Source organism: Balaenoptera ricei (genome assembly GCF_028023285.1).
Source record: "Balaenoptera ricei isolate mBalRic1 chromosome 7 unlocalized genomic scaffold, mBalRic1.hap2 SUPER_6_unloc_1, whole genome shotgun sequence".
NCBI classification, from domain to species: domain Eukaryota; kingdom Metazoa; phylum Chordata; class Mammalia; order Artiodactyla; family Balaenopteridae; genus Balaenoptera; species Balaenoptera ricei.
The window spans coordinates 150541-165378 of record NW_026777444.1 but is presented as its reverse complement, the minus strand read 5'-3'; the positions used below and the strand labels follow the sequence as shown (position 1 = coordinate 165378).

The following is a 14838-nucleotide window of genomic DNA, read 5'->3' as shown; positions in this document are numbered from 1 at the left end:
TGTGCTCCAGGAAAGCACACGGGGCTGAGTGCAGAGAGACGGTGAAACCAGCGGTCACCAACGGCCTGATCGTGGCTCACGTAGAGGTACAGACATGCCACTCTGAGCCTCGATGTTCTTTCCTGAAAAATGGGGATAAAGACAGGGTTAGTGGTCAAACTAAACGAGACGCTATAAGCAAAGCCCCACGAGGCAGCTGACGTCACTAAGGATGAGCACCTGAGGCACGTCCCCTCCTGACCCAGCTGGGGACTGCCACACTCCAGCTGCTGGCCGACCCGACACGTCCCTGCCCGGATGGGGGGAACCACTGACACGAGTTCCCAGGCCCCTCCTGAGGATCCCAAGCGGGTGAGGGCGGGGCACGGGCGTGTGGCCAGAGCCCCTGCTGCCTGCTCGTTTCCTGGGTGTCAGCCATCCTGGGAGCAGCAGGGCCGGGGGAAGTCCCGCCCTGCGTCCCTGACTTGAGAAAGAGGAAGCCATTGCCTCCATAACCCCACAGGCTGCACCCCAGGACCTGGCAGAAAGGAGGGAGCAGCCCCAGCTGCAGCAGGACCCTGCAGGCGGCTGTCCCTTATGCCACTGCTGGGAGGCCCCAGGCTCCTCCTCCCCAACCTCTCGTGTGCGCGCGCACAGACACACACGCACACACACACACACAGCCTGGTCTTGTGCAGCAGCCGGGTGACCTCGGTGCCATGTCCGCTTCATGTTTGCCAGGTCAGCTACCATGAGCGCTTCATTCCTGGGCATTTTATTGCTCTTTAGACCTGGATGAACTTGCATTACTTCTGAGAAGAGCACTGCTATAGCTGGTGAGGCAGAGGGGAAGGTCTGGGCTCTTGTGGCCTCAGGGGACCCCCTTCAACCTCTGCAGGTTTGAGATCAGGGGAAAGGAGCATCCCAGGGCGCTGGAGAATGGTCGGTGGAAAGACTAGGAATTCTGGGGTGAGTGCAGCCTGAGCTTGCAGTGAAGACCCAGGAGTTGCTGTTTGCAAGCACTGAGAGCAGGGCCCAGTGCTGTATGAGCGCTTGTTAAATGTGACACATAAGCAAGGTCGGGACAGAAAGACCCCGGGATCACCCTTGCACTCAGGGAGCCCCGGAGTGTTCGCTGGGGTGGTATAGAGGGAAAAGCCCATGCCCAGCCGTCCAGGGCCTTGGATTCCCCTCCTGGCTCTGTTGTCTTTCAGCCCCATGACTCTGGGCTGAAATCACCCTTGGCCTCCATTTCCTCATCTGTGAAATGGGCACAGTAACACCTACCCTGGCTGCCTCAGGGGGCTTTCGGATATGCAGGGAAACAGAAATAGACAAAAGCAAACCACGTTTATTTTGTTAACAATACTGTAATCTGGTCTGCCTGGCTGCATTTAAAAAAAAAAACAGAAACAAAAAAAAAATAAAGGCTCTTTCCTGCAGGTCTGGGGAAGTGAGTACTGCTTCCCTGCTGACTCCCCTGGGGATTTGGGGAAGCCCAGGTTGTCTCCCAGGCTGTAAGCAGGCGAGCGGGCCCTCCGCCCTCCCCAGGGTCTGCAGGGAGCAGAGGGTGACTTGTCCCCTGCCCCACAGCCAGTAAATGGTGTAATCATGGTTTGATTATGGACTGCGGGGCTCCAAACATTAGTAATAATTGTCATCATCAGCAGTAGCACGTACAGAGTGCTTCTTATGTGCACAAGCACTTCTCAGCGGGAACGTTTTATCTTCAGGGCAACCCTAAGAGTAGTTGGTGTTCCTTGTTTCTGGATGGACACAGGGAGATGCAGGCGTAATGGAGTTTGCCTGAAGCCAGGCAGCTGGTGCGCAGCAGCTTTGCTCCAGGTCTGTGACTCCCAGAGGGTGGCCGGTCCTCCTGTCACCGTTTTCAGAGTCACAGCTGCACGCCCAGCCTCACCTCCTCAGAGGACACGGGCCTAAGGGGAGAAGAGCGTGGTCATTCCCATAATCACCAGCCCCGGAAGGGAGCTCCCGACTGCAGGGATGGGGCAACGCACCAGTGTCAGGTTTCCTCGGAGCCCAAGATTTGTGGAGTCTGGGTTTGGCAAGTTGATTTAATCAGAGTGAGAGAATTTGCTTTCTTTATTCCCAGTCACCGTGGAGGGTGTCAGGATTGTGGAATTAGGAAGATAAAATTGAATCTGTAAAAATTAAGGTTAAACATCAGGAAGAAGGTTTCCTCTTGTTAAAAATTCATAAGCGATGAACCCAAGTGTCCATTGGCAGGTGAATGGATAACCCAAATGCGGTATATCTATACAATGAATATTATTCAGCCTTAAAAAAGGAAATTCTACTACTCAGCCATAAAAAAGAATGAAATAATGCCCTTTGCAGCGTTATGGATGGACCTAGAGATTATCATACTAAGTGAAGTAAGTCAGACAGAGAAAGACAAGTATCATATGATATCACTTATATGTGGAATCTAAAATACGATATAAATGAACTTAGCTATGAAACAGAAACAGACTCACAGACATAGAGAAGAGACTGGTGGTTGCCAAGGGGGTGGGGTGTGGGGCAAGGATGGATTGGGAGTTTGGGATTAGCAGATACAAACTGTTATATATAGGATGGATAACCAACAAGGTCCTACTGTATAGCACAGGGAGCTATATTCAATATCCTGTGATAAACTATAATGGAAAAGAATAGGAAAAAGAATATATATATATGTATAACTGAATCACTTTGCCGTACAGCAGAAACTAACACAATTGGAAATCAACTGTACTTCAATAAAAATATATTAAAAAAAAAAAAAAGGAAATTCGGACACATGCCACAGTGGATGAACCCTGGGGACGTGGAGTGAAATCAGCCAGCCACAAGACAGGAGATACTGTGTGATTCCACTCATACTAGGTTCCCAGAGTAGTCAAATCCATAGAGACAGAAAGGAGCGTGGTGGTCGCCAGGGGCCAGGGGAGGGGGAGAGGGAGTTGGTGTTTAATGGGGACAGTTTCAGTTGGGGATGATGGGAAGAGTTCTGGGGATGCATGGTGGTAGCACACTCAATTGTACACTTAACCACGGTTTAAAATGGTAAATTTTATATGTATTTTACCACAATAAAAAAGGAATTCGTAGTGCTTACAATACCAGGATCTGCTTGCACAGACACAGTCGGCAGCATTATCTGTGTGCATTTATCACCATAGGCCTGGCAGTCAGCTGACCTGTGTGCGTGGAAAACGAACCCACCGGATTTCTTTAACCTCTTGAGTAATTCAGACTCAACGCTCAGCCTCACTGGCCTGTGGCCCTCAGCTTGGGCGAGAGCTGACTGAGAAATCTTAGCCCTTTTCCCCGTGTAACTACTTTTTAAAGAGCCTTGTTTTCCTAAGGCCTATAATTATGCTTGCCTCCAGGGTACCCAGGAATTTTTTTTTTTTTTTTTAATTAGCAAAGAGCATCCTACGAGTATCATGATTTGCGGAGGACAGGCCAAGTGCAGACAGGAGGCCGACGCACTCTGGCAACCAGGTCTCACGTGTCAGCGTCGGCATCCCGGGGGCCAGCGCACTTGGGGTCCGTAATGCATATTGAGAGCTGGAGCATTCACAGACCCACAGAGGTGTCCACCGTGGGCTGCCCACAGGACGGGGCTCGGTGGCACTTGGCCTGCCTGAGGCTGGCCACAGCCGGGAGCTGGCCCTGCCTCCACAGACAGTTCTAGGTCAGTGTCTCCAGCGTGGGGGGCCGCAGCGTCCGGAGGCCGCGCCCCGGGGCTGCGGGCGCCACACCCGGCCAAGGCCAGGATGGGCAGAAGCCTGTCAGCTCTGTCAGCCCTGATTGGCGGCCAAGTCTGTCATCTCCCCGAGTTCAAAGAGCGCTTAGCTGCTTGTCTTTGTCAAGAGCGCAGCTGGGAGTCTTTTATGTGAAGGATGTAGGGTTCCCGGGCTGACTTTGATTATTTATTCATCCCCCTTTGTGGGTGTGTGATCGCCGGGCACCCCGGAGCCCCCCTGTCCTGAGCGCTGCTGCTCTGAAATTCATTGAGCTTTAAAGCCCTTTGAAAAGTGCTTTTCGAGGGAGGGGAAAAGTTTTTGAAGTCCTGTTTCTCTCTCCCCTCCGCAGTGCCGACACATCTCCTGCCACCGTTCCACGCCCCCTTCCCGATTGACATGCGACACCAGGAGGGAAGGTACCATTACGAGCCTCACCCTGTCCACGGTGTGCACGGGTAAGTTCCGCCCGCCGCCCCTGCCTCCGTCCACCTCTGTCACCCCGGCGTGCGCTGACCCGTGTGAAGGGGGACTGTGGGGTGTGAACCCCAGCTCCCCTCTGGTTACCTGAGAAGGAAACGCACCCATCTCCCACATCACGGCTTCCAAGGATGCAGGGGGTCCTGGTGTGTCCACAAGCGCCCTGAGGCTCTTCCCCCATCCAGGCAGTGGGGACGCCCTGCAGACCAAAGTCCCCATATAAGTACTGTGACTTTGGATCGACGTTGTCCCAACATAATCATTCATAGTGCCCCCCCCCCCTTTCATGCTCTCAAGTATCCCAGTTTGGACAGTGAATTACAGGGTAACCCTACTGATAAGGACAAGCTCAAGGTTATTCTTTGGGGCCTCTCCTACTCCCTGCTTTAAGACCCCCCAGTGAAGGCGTGTGTCCCCTGTGTGTCTCTCTCTAGACCTGTCCCTGCCCCTCTTCACTCCCACCCAGGGTCTCGGAGCCCGTAGCTGATGTCACTTTTCTTGGTCTTTATGACTCCAAGACTTGACCCCTTGCTACCTCATCCATTTTGCTTCCAGGAGAGAGGCTGAATCTTTCACCCCACCCCCTGTATCTCCACTGCGCCCCACACCTGCCTCTTGACCCAGACACCCGACGTGTCCACACCAAGCTGCTGTTATGGTTCTAGCCCACCTGGACCTGGGTCTCAGCCCCTACTGCCCAACCTGCCTGGAACGGCCCCTCCTCCTGACCACCTCCTCCAGAGTCCCGAAGCCTCAGCTCAGGGGCCACCTCCTCCTGGGAGCCCACCCTGAGTGGGGGTCCTTCCCTGGATTCCTGCCACACTGTAGCATTGGAATGAGGTGTCTTCACACTCTGTCCAGTGGGCTCTGAGCTTTGCTCTGAGAGCCATCGACACCCTCCATGCATTCCACCCATTGAAGACAGACCCTGCTCCCTCTCCCAGCTCCTGCTGGAATAAAGTCAGTCAAAACTCACTGAGACCCCACTATATTCAAAGCCCTGTGCCTGAGAGGGGGGCAGGTGACTCCTGTTTTGGGGCACCCGCTGCTCACCCCAGACAAAGCAAATCTGGGACTTCTGTGTGCTTTTTCAAGATGTCTTGTATGTTGCAATAATCTCAGACATATAAAAAAGTTGCAAAAATAGTGCAAAGATTTCCCGTATACCCTCACCCGGTTCCTCAAACGTTCACTTCTTACATAACCAAAGACTGGTCCAGTGCTATTAACTAACTCATAAATCTTATCTAAATTTGGTCAGTTGCCTGTGGATGTCCTTTTTTTCCATGTTCAGGATTTAGCCCTTGCATTTAGTTGTCATAACTCCTTCGTCATCTTTAATCCAGGACATGGCTCGGTCTCTCTTGCCTTTCATGACCTTGACACTTTTTTTTTCTTTTCCATTATGGTTTATCACAGGATATTGAATATAGTTCCCTGTGCTATACAGTAGGACCTTGTTGTTTATCCATTCTCTATATACTAGTTTGCATCTGCTAACCCCAAACTCCCACTCCATCCTTCCCCACCCCCTCCCCTTTGGCAACCACAAGTCTGTTCTCTATGTCTGTGAGTCTGTTTCTGTGTCGTAGATAAGTTCATTTGTGTCGTATTTTAGATTCCACATATAAGTGATATCATATGGTATTTGTCTTTCTCTGTCTGACTTACTTCACTCAGTATGACAATCTCTTGGTCCATCTGTGTTGCTGCAAATGGCACTATTTCATTCTTTTTTATGGCTGAGTAGTATTCCATTGTATGTATGTATCACATCTTCTTTATCCATTCATCTGTTGATGGATACTTAGGTTGCTTCCATGTCTCAGCTGTTGTAACCAGTGCTGCTATGAACATTGGGGTGCATATTAGAGTTTTGTCCGAATATATGCCCAGGAGTGGGATTGCTGGATCATATGGCAACTCTGTTTTCAGTTTTTTGAGGAACCGCCATGCTGTTCTTTGAAGTGGCTGCACAAATTTACATATGACCTTGACACTTGAAGAGGAAAGGCCAGTTACTATATAAAATGTCCTCGATTTGGGTTTGCCTGGTGTTGCCTCCTGATAAATTCAGATGATGCATTGGGGGGATACTCCCATAGAAGTGGTGCTGTGCCCTCCTAGTGCATCGTGTTGGGGTCCATGACGACCATACTTCTCATCCCTGGAGATGGCTAACTTTGATCGTTTGCTTACGGTGACGTCTGCTGGGTTTCTCCACTTTAAAGTTCATCCCTTTGTAATTACAAGTCCCTTGTGGGACAATACTTGGGTAATATGTAAATTCCTATTTCTCATCGTTTCACCCACTCACTTGAACATCCATTGATGATTCTTGCCAAAAACAGTAACGTCTAGTATTTGCTAAATGGTAATTTTCTATTTCCGTGATTCCTTCCACATTTATCGCTTGGAATTCTACTGTAGGAAGAGCTGTCCCTTCTCCCCCATTTCTCTGTTTATTTGATCATTTATCTGTGTCAAATCAATGTGTGGATATTTGTCCTCTTCTGTGAGTTATACTCTATTGCTGTCACTATTTATTGTGTTGTTCAAACTGTCCCAGATTTGTGCGTTGGGAGTCCCTTCAAGTTGTCCCCTGTGTCACATTGGGATCTTTGCGTTTTATTTTGGTGCATGTAGCTGGTTCTCACTTGACTAGGGCCTGCTGCTGATAGGCCTGTGTCCCCCTGGTGGACGGTGGGGCCGTTTCAGCCCTCTGCCCACCTCCCACGCTTCTCCAGCTGCAGGTGGCTGAGACCACAGCTCAGGTGGCTTCTGGAAGGTGCGTACTCTTAGAGCTGGTGGATCACCCCAAAACTGCTCAGTTGGTGGCATCTGAGAATCCTATGACTATCAAGGAGGCTGAGTCCCTTTCCAGGAGGGGGTTGGAGTGGCGGATTTTCTGCTCTTGAGAACGCTCAGTTGGTGGCATCTGAGAATCCTATGACTATCAAGGAGGCTGAGTCCCTTTCCAGGAGGGGGTTGGAGTGGCGGATTTTCTGCTCTTGAGAACTGTTTGGCTGGTTCCGTGACACAGATCCTGGGCACGGCAGGCCTGCAGCGAGGTGCTCCCCGCGAGGGGCCCTGTGCTGGTCAGAGACATGCGCGCTGCTGAGAGCTCCCCGGGGGGCGTGCAGGCAGGTGGGCGTCCCTGCAGGGGAGCATCCTGGCTCCCATGTCCCCACATACCTAGGGGCAACGACAGAGATGTAAGAAGGCGTCACCATTGACGACTGCCGTTTCTCGAAATAACTCTGACCTTGTGGACAGACTCTGCTGTAAACACTTCCTGTGTTCATCTTACTTAATCCTCTCAACCCTAAAAGATGTGCATTTCATGTCAGCCCCATGTTACAGATGAAGGAACTGAGGCAGCACAGAGAGGTTAAATAATTCATCCTTAGGGCCTCCACTGAGGGAGTGAGAGAGTTTGAAATCTAATTACCGCCTCCTGAGCCCCGGCCCTCGGCCGCATGCTGGCCTCGCTCTTGGGAGCACGTGTATGACCACAGGTCGCCTGCACGGGTCCAGACGATTCCTTCTTGAAAGCTCACCTAGCCCTTTGCTAGGGCACTGCCCCCAAACCTCTGGACCAGCCGCCTCCCCAGGGAGCCTGCTAGCAATGCAGAGGCTCAGGCCCCAGCCCAGACTTGCTGAGTCAGAGACTCTAGGATGGGCCCACCGTTTGTTTTTTATTTTTTTTGGTTTTTTAAATAAATTTATTTATTTATTTTTGGCTGCATTGGGTCTTCGTTGCTGCATGTGGGCTTTCTCTAGTTGTGGCAAGCAGGGGCTACTCTTCGTTGCGGTGCACGGGCTTCTCATTGCGGTGGCTTCTCTCGCTGCAGAGCACGGGCTCTAGGCGTGCGGGCTTCAGTAGTTGTGGCCCGTGGGCTCAGTAGTTGTGGCTCGTGGGCTCTAGAGCACAGGCTCAGTAGTTGTGGCGCATGGGCTTAGTTGCTCTGTGGCATGTGGGATCTTCCCGGACCAGGGATCGAACCCGTGTCCCCTGCATTGGCAGGCGGATTCTCAACCACTGCGCCACCAGGGAAGCCCTCATCGTGTGTTTTTAACACACATTACAGGCTTGAGATGCTCCGGCCGCAGGCAGGACCTTGGCACTGAGTCAGGGGCCCTCAGTACTGTCACTCCCCAGGCTAGTAGAGAGCTGTGGCCGGGAGGTGGACCGCCCCGAGTTTTCTCCAGGCTCTGCCATTCCCCAGGTCAGGATTGGACACAGGCCATGTCCCGTCCCAGGGCCTGCTTCCCTCCTGGCCAGTGAGGGACAGAGAATGGGTGGGGCACCCAGAGAAGCAGGAAGTAGAGGTGGCAGGCAGCAGGGGAGGGCTGCGGGCCTGTGGAAATGGCCTTGTCACTCACTGGCCTGGATGGCTCTTTACTTGTAGGGCTGTTTCCTGCTGCTGTAACTGCCTGTCTCCAACTTGGTGGCTTAAAACGATGCAGATGTACCCTCCGAGAGCTGTGGGGGACAGAAGTCAGAAGTCAGTCTTCTGGGCCTAAAATCAAGGTGTTGGCAGGGCTGGTTTCCTCCTGGAAGCTTCCGGCTCCTGGAGAGAATCCATTTCCTTGACTTTTGCAGCTTCTGGAGGCTGCCTGTGCTCCTTGGCCCGTGATCCCTGCCCCTCACCACACTGCCTTTTTGCCTCCCGCTTCTTTCTCACATCACCTTCTTCCTCATCTGCAGGAGTTTTCTCCCTCTGCCTCTCTTATAAGGATGGCAGTGATTGCTTTTAGGGCCCTGAAATCTAGGACCCCCTTCTTGTCTCACAATCATTAACTCAATTTCATCTACAAAGTCCCTTTTCCCATAGAAGGTGGCATTCAGGGGTTCCTGGATTAGAACACGGACATCTCTGCGTGTCATTATTCGGCTCATTTGTGATCACCAAGCCCCAGTGCTAAGTCTGGCATCACCCACAGAAGACAATAAAAGGTGTCAATCATCTGTGCAGGGGCCAGGCTCTGCACTGAAGCCTGGTTGTGCGCTATTAGGTGACCCTCGAGACAGCCCCGGGAAATGGGGCTGTAGTATGCATCTTACCGATGCAGAGGCTGAGGCCCAGAGGGGTGCACCGACTCTCCCAGGTCACCCTTGCACGGTGGGCCTGCTTGCCTCCGCTCCAGGGTTGAGGGGCCCAGCACCCCAGCCCCCCCCACCCCCCAAAGCCCGCCTCTGGCTGGGGTGCGCTCCCAGCAACTCTACGTTATCCTGGAGGCCGTTGGCTCCTGCCCAGGCCACAGGGGGGACACAGCACGTGTTCAGGGCTAACCTCGGGCCCTGGAAAGCCCACCCCTTCATCCCCCCAGGTGGGTGCCCCAGGTGGGAAACAGGATAAAGCCTGGGAGGAAAACGGGCCCCCTTGTCGGGGGCCTGGCGCAGAGCCCGATCCCTCAAGCCCCTGCTGTAGCCGCTCCTCCTCGCCGGCGCCAAACGCGCGTCTAATCACGCAGACGTTGCGCAGCAAAGGACGTGCGGCGTCGTCTCCCGTCCTGTCGCCAGAGCCTCTGCGGCTGCTCGGCGCCCGGGACCACTGCCCATTGGCTCGCCTGGCCGCGGTGGGCGTGGCCCCGGGCGGAGCGCTCCGCCCCCGGCCCTGCCAGGCCACCTGGGCTTGAACCCCAGCGCTGGACGCACCAGCCTTGGGATGTGACTACCTGACCAGCCTGAACGAATGAACCTGTTTTCTCATCTGTAAAAGCACGTGATAATAGTACCTACCCCATCTACTGAGTTATTTGGAAAATTAAATGGGGTAATACGAAGAGCGCATTTAGAACAGTTTGGAAACATGCAGTAGATGTTAAGGAGGATTGTGATTACTGTCGTTATTAAAGATGGAGGTTCATTGTGGCAGAAGCAGGCCATGGCGTGACCTTGGAAGAGGATGCTGTCTGGGGGCCGGGCCGTGGGAAGGTGGAGAATGGGGATGGCGGGAGGAGGGGTCTTTTTTCCCCCCAGTTGAGGAATTTGGACTTTACCCTTTTGGCAGCCAGGAGCAGGGGGAGTGGACCGGTTCATTTTCAGGGTAACCATAGGAGCTGTTGGAGAAGTGGGGGGCATGGGAAGGACACCGGCTACAGCTGTCACTGTGGTTGGGACAGAGGAGGAGCCGGGCCAGGGCTGCCCGCACACCGGCCCAAACAGGCAGCTACACGTGGGAGGAGCAGGCGGTGGGTCCAGGGTGTGGAAACCCACCCCGTGCCGCCCATCTGGACGGCTCCCTATTAGACACCCGCCCCCAGCCCTCTCCAGAGCTACCTTCCTGGAGGTGCAAACCCACCACCGGCCTTGCATGGCTTACTAATGCTCAGATGGTTCCAGAAGGGTAAATGACACTGGACTCGTGGAGCGGCACCTGCCACCTGCATAAATCACAGGTGGTGGGGAGACAGATGGTTGGGGGATGATCTTGCTGGTCAGGTGTGGTTTTCCCGTGACCCTGCCCCTCCGTGGGGACATGCTCCTGAGTCTCCGAGAGTCCGTTCTCAAGGGCAGGGGAGAGTCCCGCAGTCTCTCCATCACCTGGTAACCGCTAGCAGGGAACAGCTCTTTGGATCCCCTCCTGCCCCTGCCCCTTGGAAGCAGGCTCAGCAGAGAACGTGGGGACCAAGGCTGAGGCGGGGCACGGCAGGGCCCTCAGCTGGAGCCCCCCTACCTCCTCGGTGTGTGCGGGAGTCAGGGCTGCCTTGGGCCGGGACCAACTCACGTGTTTGCAGGGAGGGTAGAAGCTTGTGTTCCTGGTGCAGGAGACTGGGTAGGTCCTCAACTCCTCACCCTGCTTGTGAGGTCCTTCCCATCCAAGCCCTGCCCTGGGGCTTCAGAGAGGACCAGTTCCAACTGCTCGCAGCCCAGAAGGGTTAGAGACACCAGCTCATGGAGCAGTTCTCAAACCTGGCTGAAAATCTGAACTAGGATGTGTCTGAAAGATGCACACTCCTAGGCCCCGACCCCGGAAGTTCTGGCTCTTTCAGGCTAAGGTGAGGCCTGGGAATATGCCTGTTTATAGACACCCACAGGCCAGAGTTAGGGGCCACCCTGCTTATTTTATACCCAAGAAAGCGGGCCCAGAGCTGTGTTTTGGTTGTCCAGAGTCAGAGCTAGCAGGCCTTTAGGCCTTTTCTCTCCATGATAACCACTCTACAGTATGGGTGTTAAACATCCCCTGGTTCCTCCTCATCACCCACTCACAGATACCCACGAGTTGACCTAAATCTCTTCATATTCCCAGTCTGCGGAAGGAGGTGCGCATGCTGGAGGGGGTGGGGGAGAAGGGGACGGACACAGCATCTCAACCATAGGGAGGACAGTCCCCCACCGCTCTCCACTTGCCGGTCTCCATACCTGACCTCTGACATCCACGACCCCCAGCACCTGCCTGGATTCTGGACCTGAAGATCACCCGATCCTGAGCTGTAATTGGTGAGCAGTGCTCCAGCCGTCGCAGCCAAGGCCACCCTGCACGGAGAAAGAAGGGGGCAGGGCTCTTGCTAGGGACAGATGGCTCCTGGACTTAGCCATCAGTTCTTGGAAAGTCCACACGTACTTTAAAGTCCCGGGGGCTTCCCTGGTGGCGCAGTGGTTGAGAATCTGCCTGCCAGTGCAGGGGACATGGGTTCGAGCCCTGGTCTGGGAAGATCCCACATGCCGCGGAGCAACTGGGCCCGTGAGCCACAACTACTGAGCCTGCGCATCTGGAGCCTGTGCTCCGCAACGAGAGGCCGCGATAGTGAGAGGCCCGCGCACCGTGATGAAGAGTGGCCCCCGCTTGCCGCAACTAGAGAAAGCCCTCGCACAGAAACGAAGACCCAACACAGCCAAAAATAAATGAATAAATAAATAAATAAATAAATAAGTAAGTAAAATAAATAAATAAATAAATAAATAAATATAAATAAAATTAAAAAAAATAATAAAGTCCTGGGTACTTTAAGGAGTGCCAGCCAGTGGGTGTGAAGGCCTCTGCTTCCCACCATCTTCTGGCCACTCCGTCAAGCGTGTACACTGCCCACCCCCACCCCCACCCCCACCCCCACCAGAGCTGTGCCGGACGGCCGGACCCTGCCTCGTCTTGGGGACTGCGTATCAGTGGGGATGGTCCTCCCCGCTTCCCTCAAGAAGGTAGTTTCTTGGCTGTTGCTGGCTGAGCTCACGAACGGTCAGATCTGGGGGGATTTGAAGATGGCTTTTGCCAAGGTCAGTGTTCCATCAGGACGGCACCGGCTCGTTGTGAGAGTACTAAACAGTCAGCTCGGCTTGCGACTCACCTGCGTTGCCCTGGGCCCCTGACAGCTCTGTCCTCAGCCAGCCACCGAGGGGGGCAGAAAGATACGTGAAGATTTTCTTCTTGATTCTTGGCCCAGCATGCCAGGTTCACGGTTCAGAGAGGACCGGCTTTGTTTGTGTTTCGAGAAGACCGTTCTCTGCCCTCTGCAAATGTGCGTGCTTTTGCCAAGCGACAGATGGAAGAAAGGAGGAAACGTCCAAAGGGCATGTCCGCCTGGATCCCGGGCCAAGATGCTGGGCGGGCTCCCGGTCGCTCACCAGGGGCCTTGTCCTCCTCCCCCTCGGCCCACACTGCCCCTCCGTCTCCAGGGAGCGCTCCTTAAAAGCCACGTGGCTGACCATATCTTCAGAGGAACTGCCCGGCAGGTGGACACGGAGCCCAGAAAAGCCCAGGACTACGCAGTTGTAGGGCAGCTCGCCCTCCTCCCTCGGCTGTCTGAGGGCCAAGTGACAGACAGACGTGGAGCCTTGGCTCCCGGTGATGGGCGTGGCCCTCAGAGAGACCTCCAGGCAGGTCCCTTCCTGTCTCTGGGTGGCAGGATGCTGGGCTCAGGCTAACTGAGACGCAGCCACAGCAGCCTGTGTCCAGCCCTCTGGATTATGTCACCCGACCCTCATCAGCACCACATAGAAAGGCAGCATGTCACTCCCGCTGGATATGTGGGGAAGCTGAGGCGCGGCGAGGGTGACCGCTGTCTCCAGGGACATTCTGCTAGTAAGTAGCACAGCGGGGACTTGAACCCGGGCAGCTTGACCCTAGAGGGCTCTTCTCCGCCCTGACCCCTCTGCAGAAGCCTCTCTCCTCTGAGAGCTTCAGATCCCCAGCTCCAGGATCGTGCTCAGCGGCGTGGGTCGGACAGCTCATTTATAATGGAATCCGCCCGTAAAAGTTTAACGAGGAGCGTGTCTGATAAGGCGGCCCGCTCTTTGATCTTTGCTGAACGCCGGCCCTTGCAGAAGGGTTGCTGCTTGACTCTGGGCTTTGCAGAGAGCAAAGTGTGGTCAGCCGAGGGCAGAAGGGGCTCCGGGAGTGAAGCAAATCTTGATGTGCAGAAATGAGGCGGGCCTACAGCAGGGGAGGGTGCACAGAGCAGGCGTGGGGAGGCACTGCCCGGTGGAAAGGTCCTGCAGGGTTGAGAGGTGATCTTTCTGGATCCCCTCCGGACCCGCTGGGCCCCCGTCATCTTGGGCAGTTCCCACCCCACACCCCCAGGATGTAGGAGAACAGGGTGGGGCCAGCGTTCAAGTCCTATGCCATCTATGTACCCTTGACATCCTTGGGCGGGCTGTTAACCTCCAGAGCCTCGGTTTCCCCATCTCTAAAATGGAGACAAAACAGTAGCCCACGTGGGGCGCTTGTGAGAATTAGGTGAGTGAGTGAGTATAAAGCACAGAGGACAGGTCCTGGTGCCCAGTGGTTGCTGGACAATGGCTTGCTCTTTCCACTCTCCTGTTGACACCAGAAGGAAACCCACATTTCATTCCAGGCAGTCTGCTGGGTGCTGGGCAGATGATATTATATCCAGTCCTCTCTGTGCCCCGTAAGGTGGGTGATATTCTCCCCCATGCATAGAGCAGAAAATTGGAGGTTTCCGGAATTTAAGGGCTTGCCAAGATCACTCAGCCAGAAAGTGAGATCTGACCCTCAAGCCTGAGCTCTTCTCTATGCTGTGATTATCCTCAGAGAGGAAGAGTCATCTCATTGTAGGTCTTAGGGCTACGGTTATCTTTGCTGTTATCTTTGCTGTAATCAATCCAAAGGAATTAATCACTAACAGTAAAATTTCAGGTGTTGGTGGACAGATTTGCCTTTGAGGGTGGGAGGGGGGCTTTTCCCACTGTCCGCGTCCGTGTCGTTCACTCCGGGTGGAAGCTGCTGCTGGTGCCCACAATGCATCCGTTTATTGAGCCTAATTCATTCTTGCTGGATTTATCTGTGTCCCAAGTGCTATCACTCAGGGTCACTCCTGCCAGCCTTGGTCCACACTGGTTGAGAGAATTCGTGAGCAGTGCTCTGCCCCTGAGTCCTGTTGCAGCCATTCTCCAAGCCTCCATCACTGCAGCCAGCATCGCTGTACCAATTATGTGCCCTGGGGCCCACGGGGAAGAAATATGTCCGGCACCATGTGAGTCCCTTCCTTCATCTTCCTCTTCCAGGAGCTGTATTTCTGAAATGTGAACTTGACCTGTCCCACATAAGCAAAGTAGCGCTTACTTGTTGCTTCACTCAGTGGGGAAGTTCTTAGCACTTGTTCATTTCATGACACTCACCCAGTGCCTGTGATGTGCCAGCCTTGCACCGGGGATACGGTCCAA

The 14838-nt window shown here is 54.0% G+C and overlaps 1 protein-coding gene across 1 annotated transcript in view; it reads left to right on the top strand.

Moving 5' to 3' along the window:
* GLI2 (GLI family zinc finger 2) overlaps positions 1–14838 on the top strand; it is a 254483-nt gene that overhangs the window by 179908 nt on the left and 59737 nt on the right. The window contains exon 3 of the mRNA XM_059912050.1: positions 4084–4189. Coding sequence (XP_059768033.1) covers positions 4084–4189 — 106 coding nt within the window. The remainder of the gene's footprint in view (positions 1–4083; positions 4190–14838) is intronic.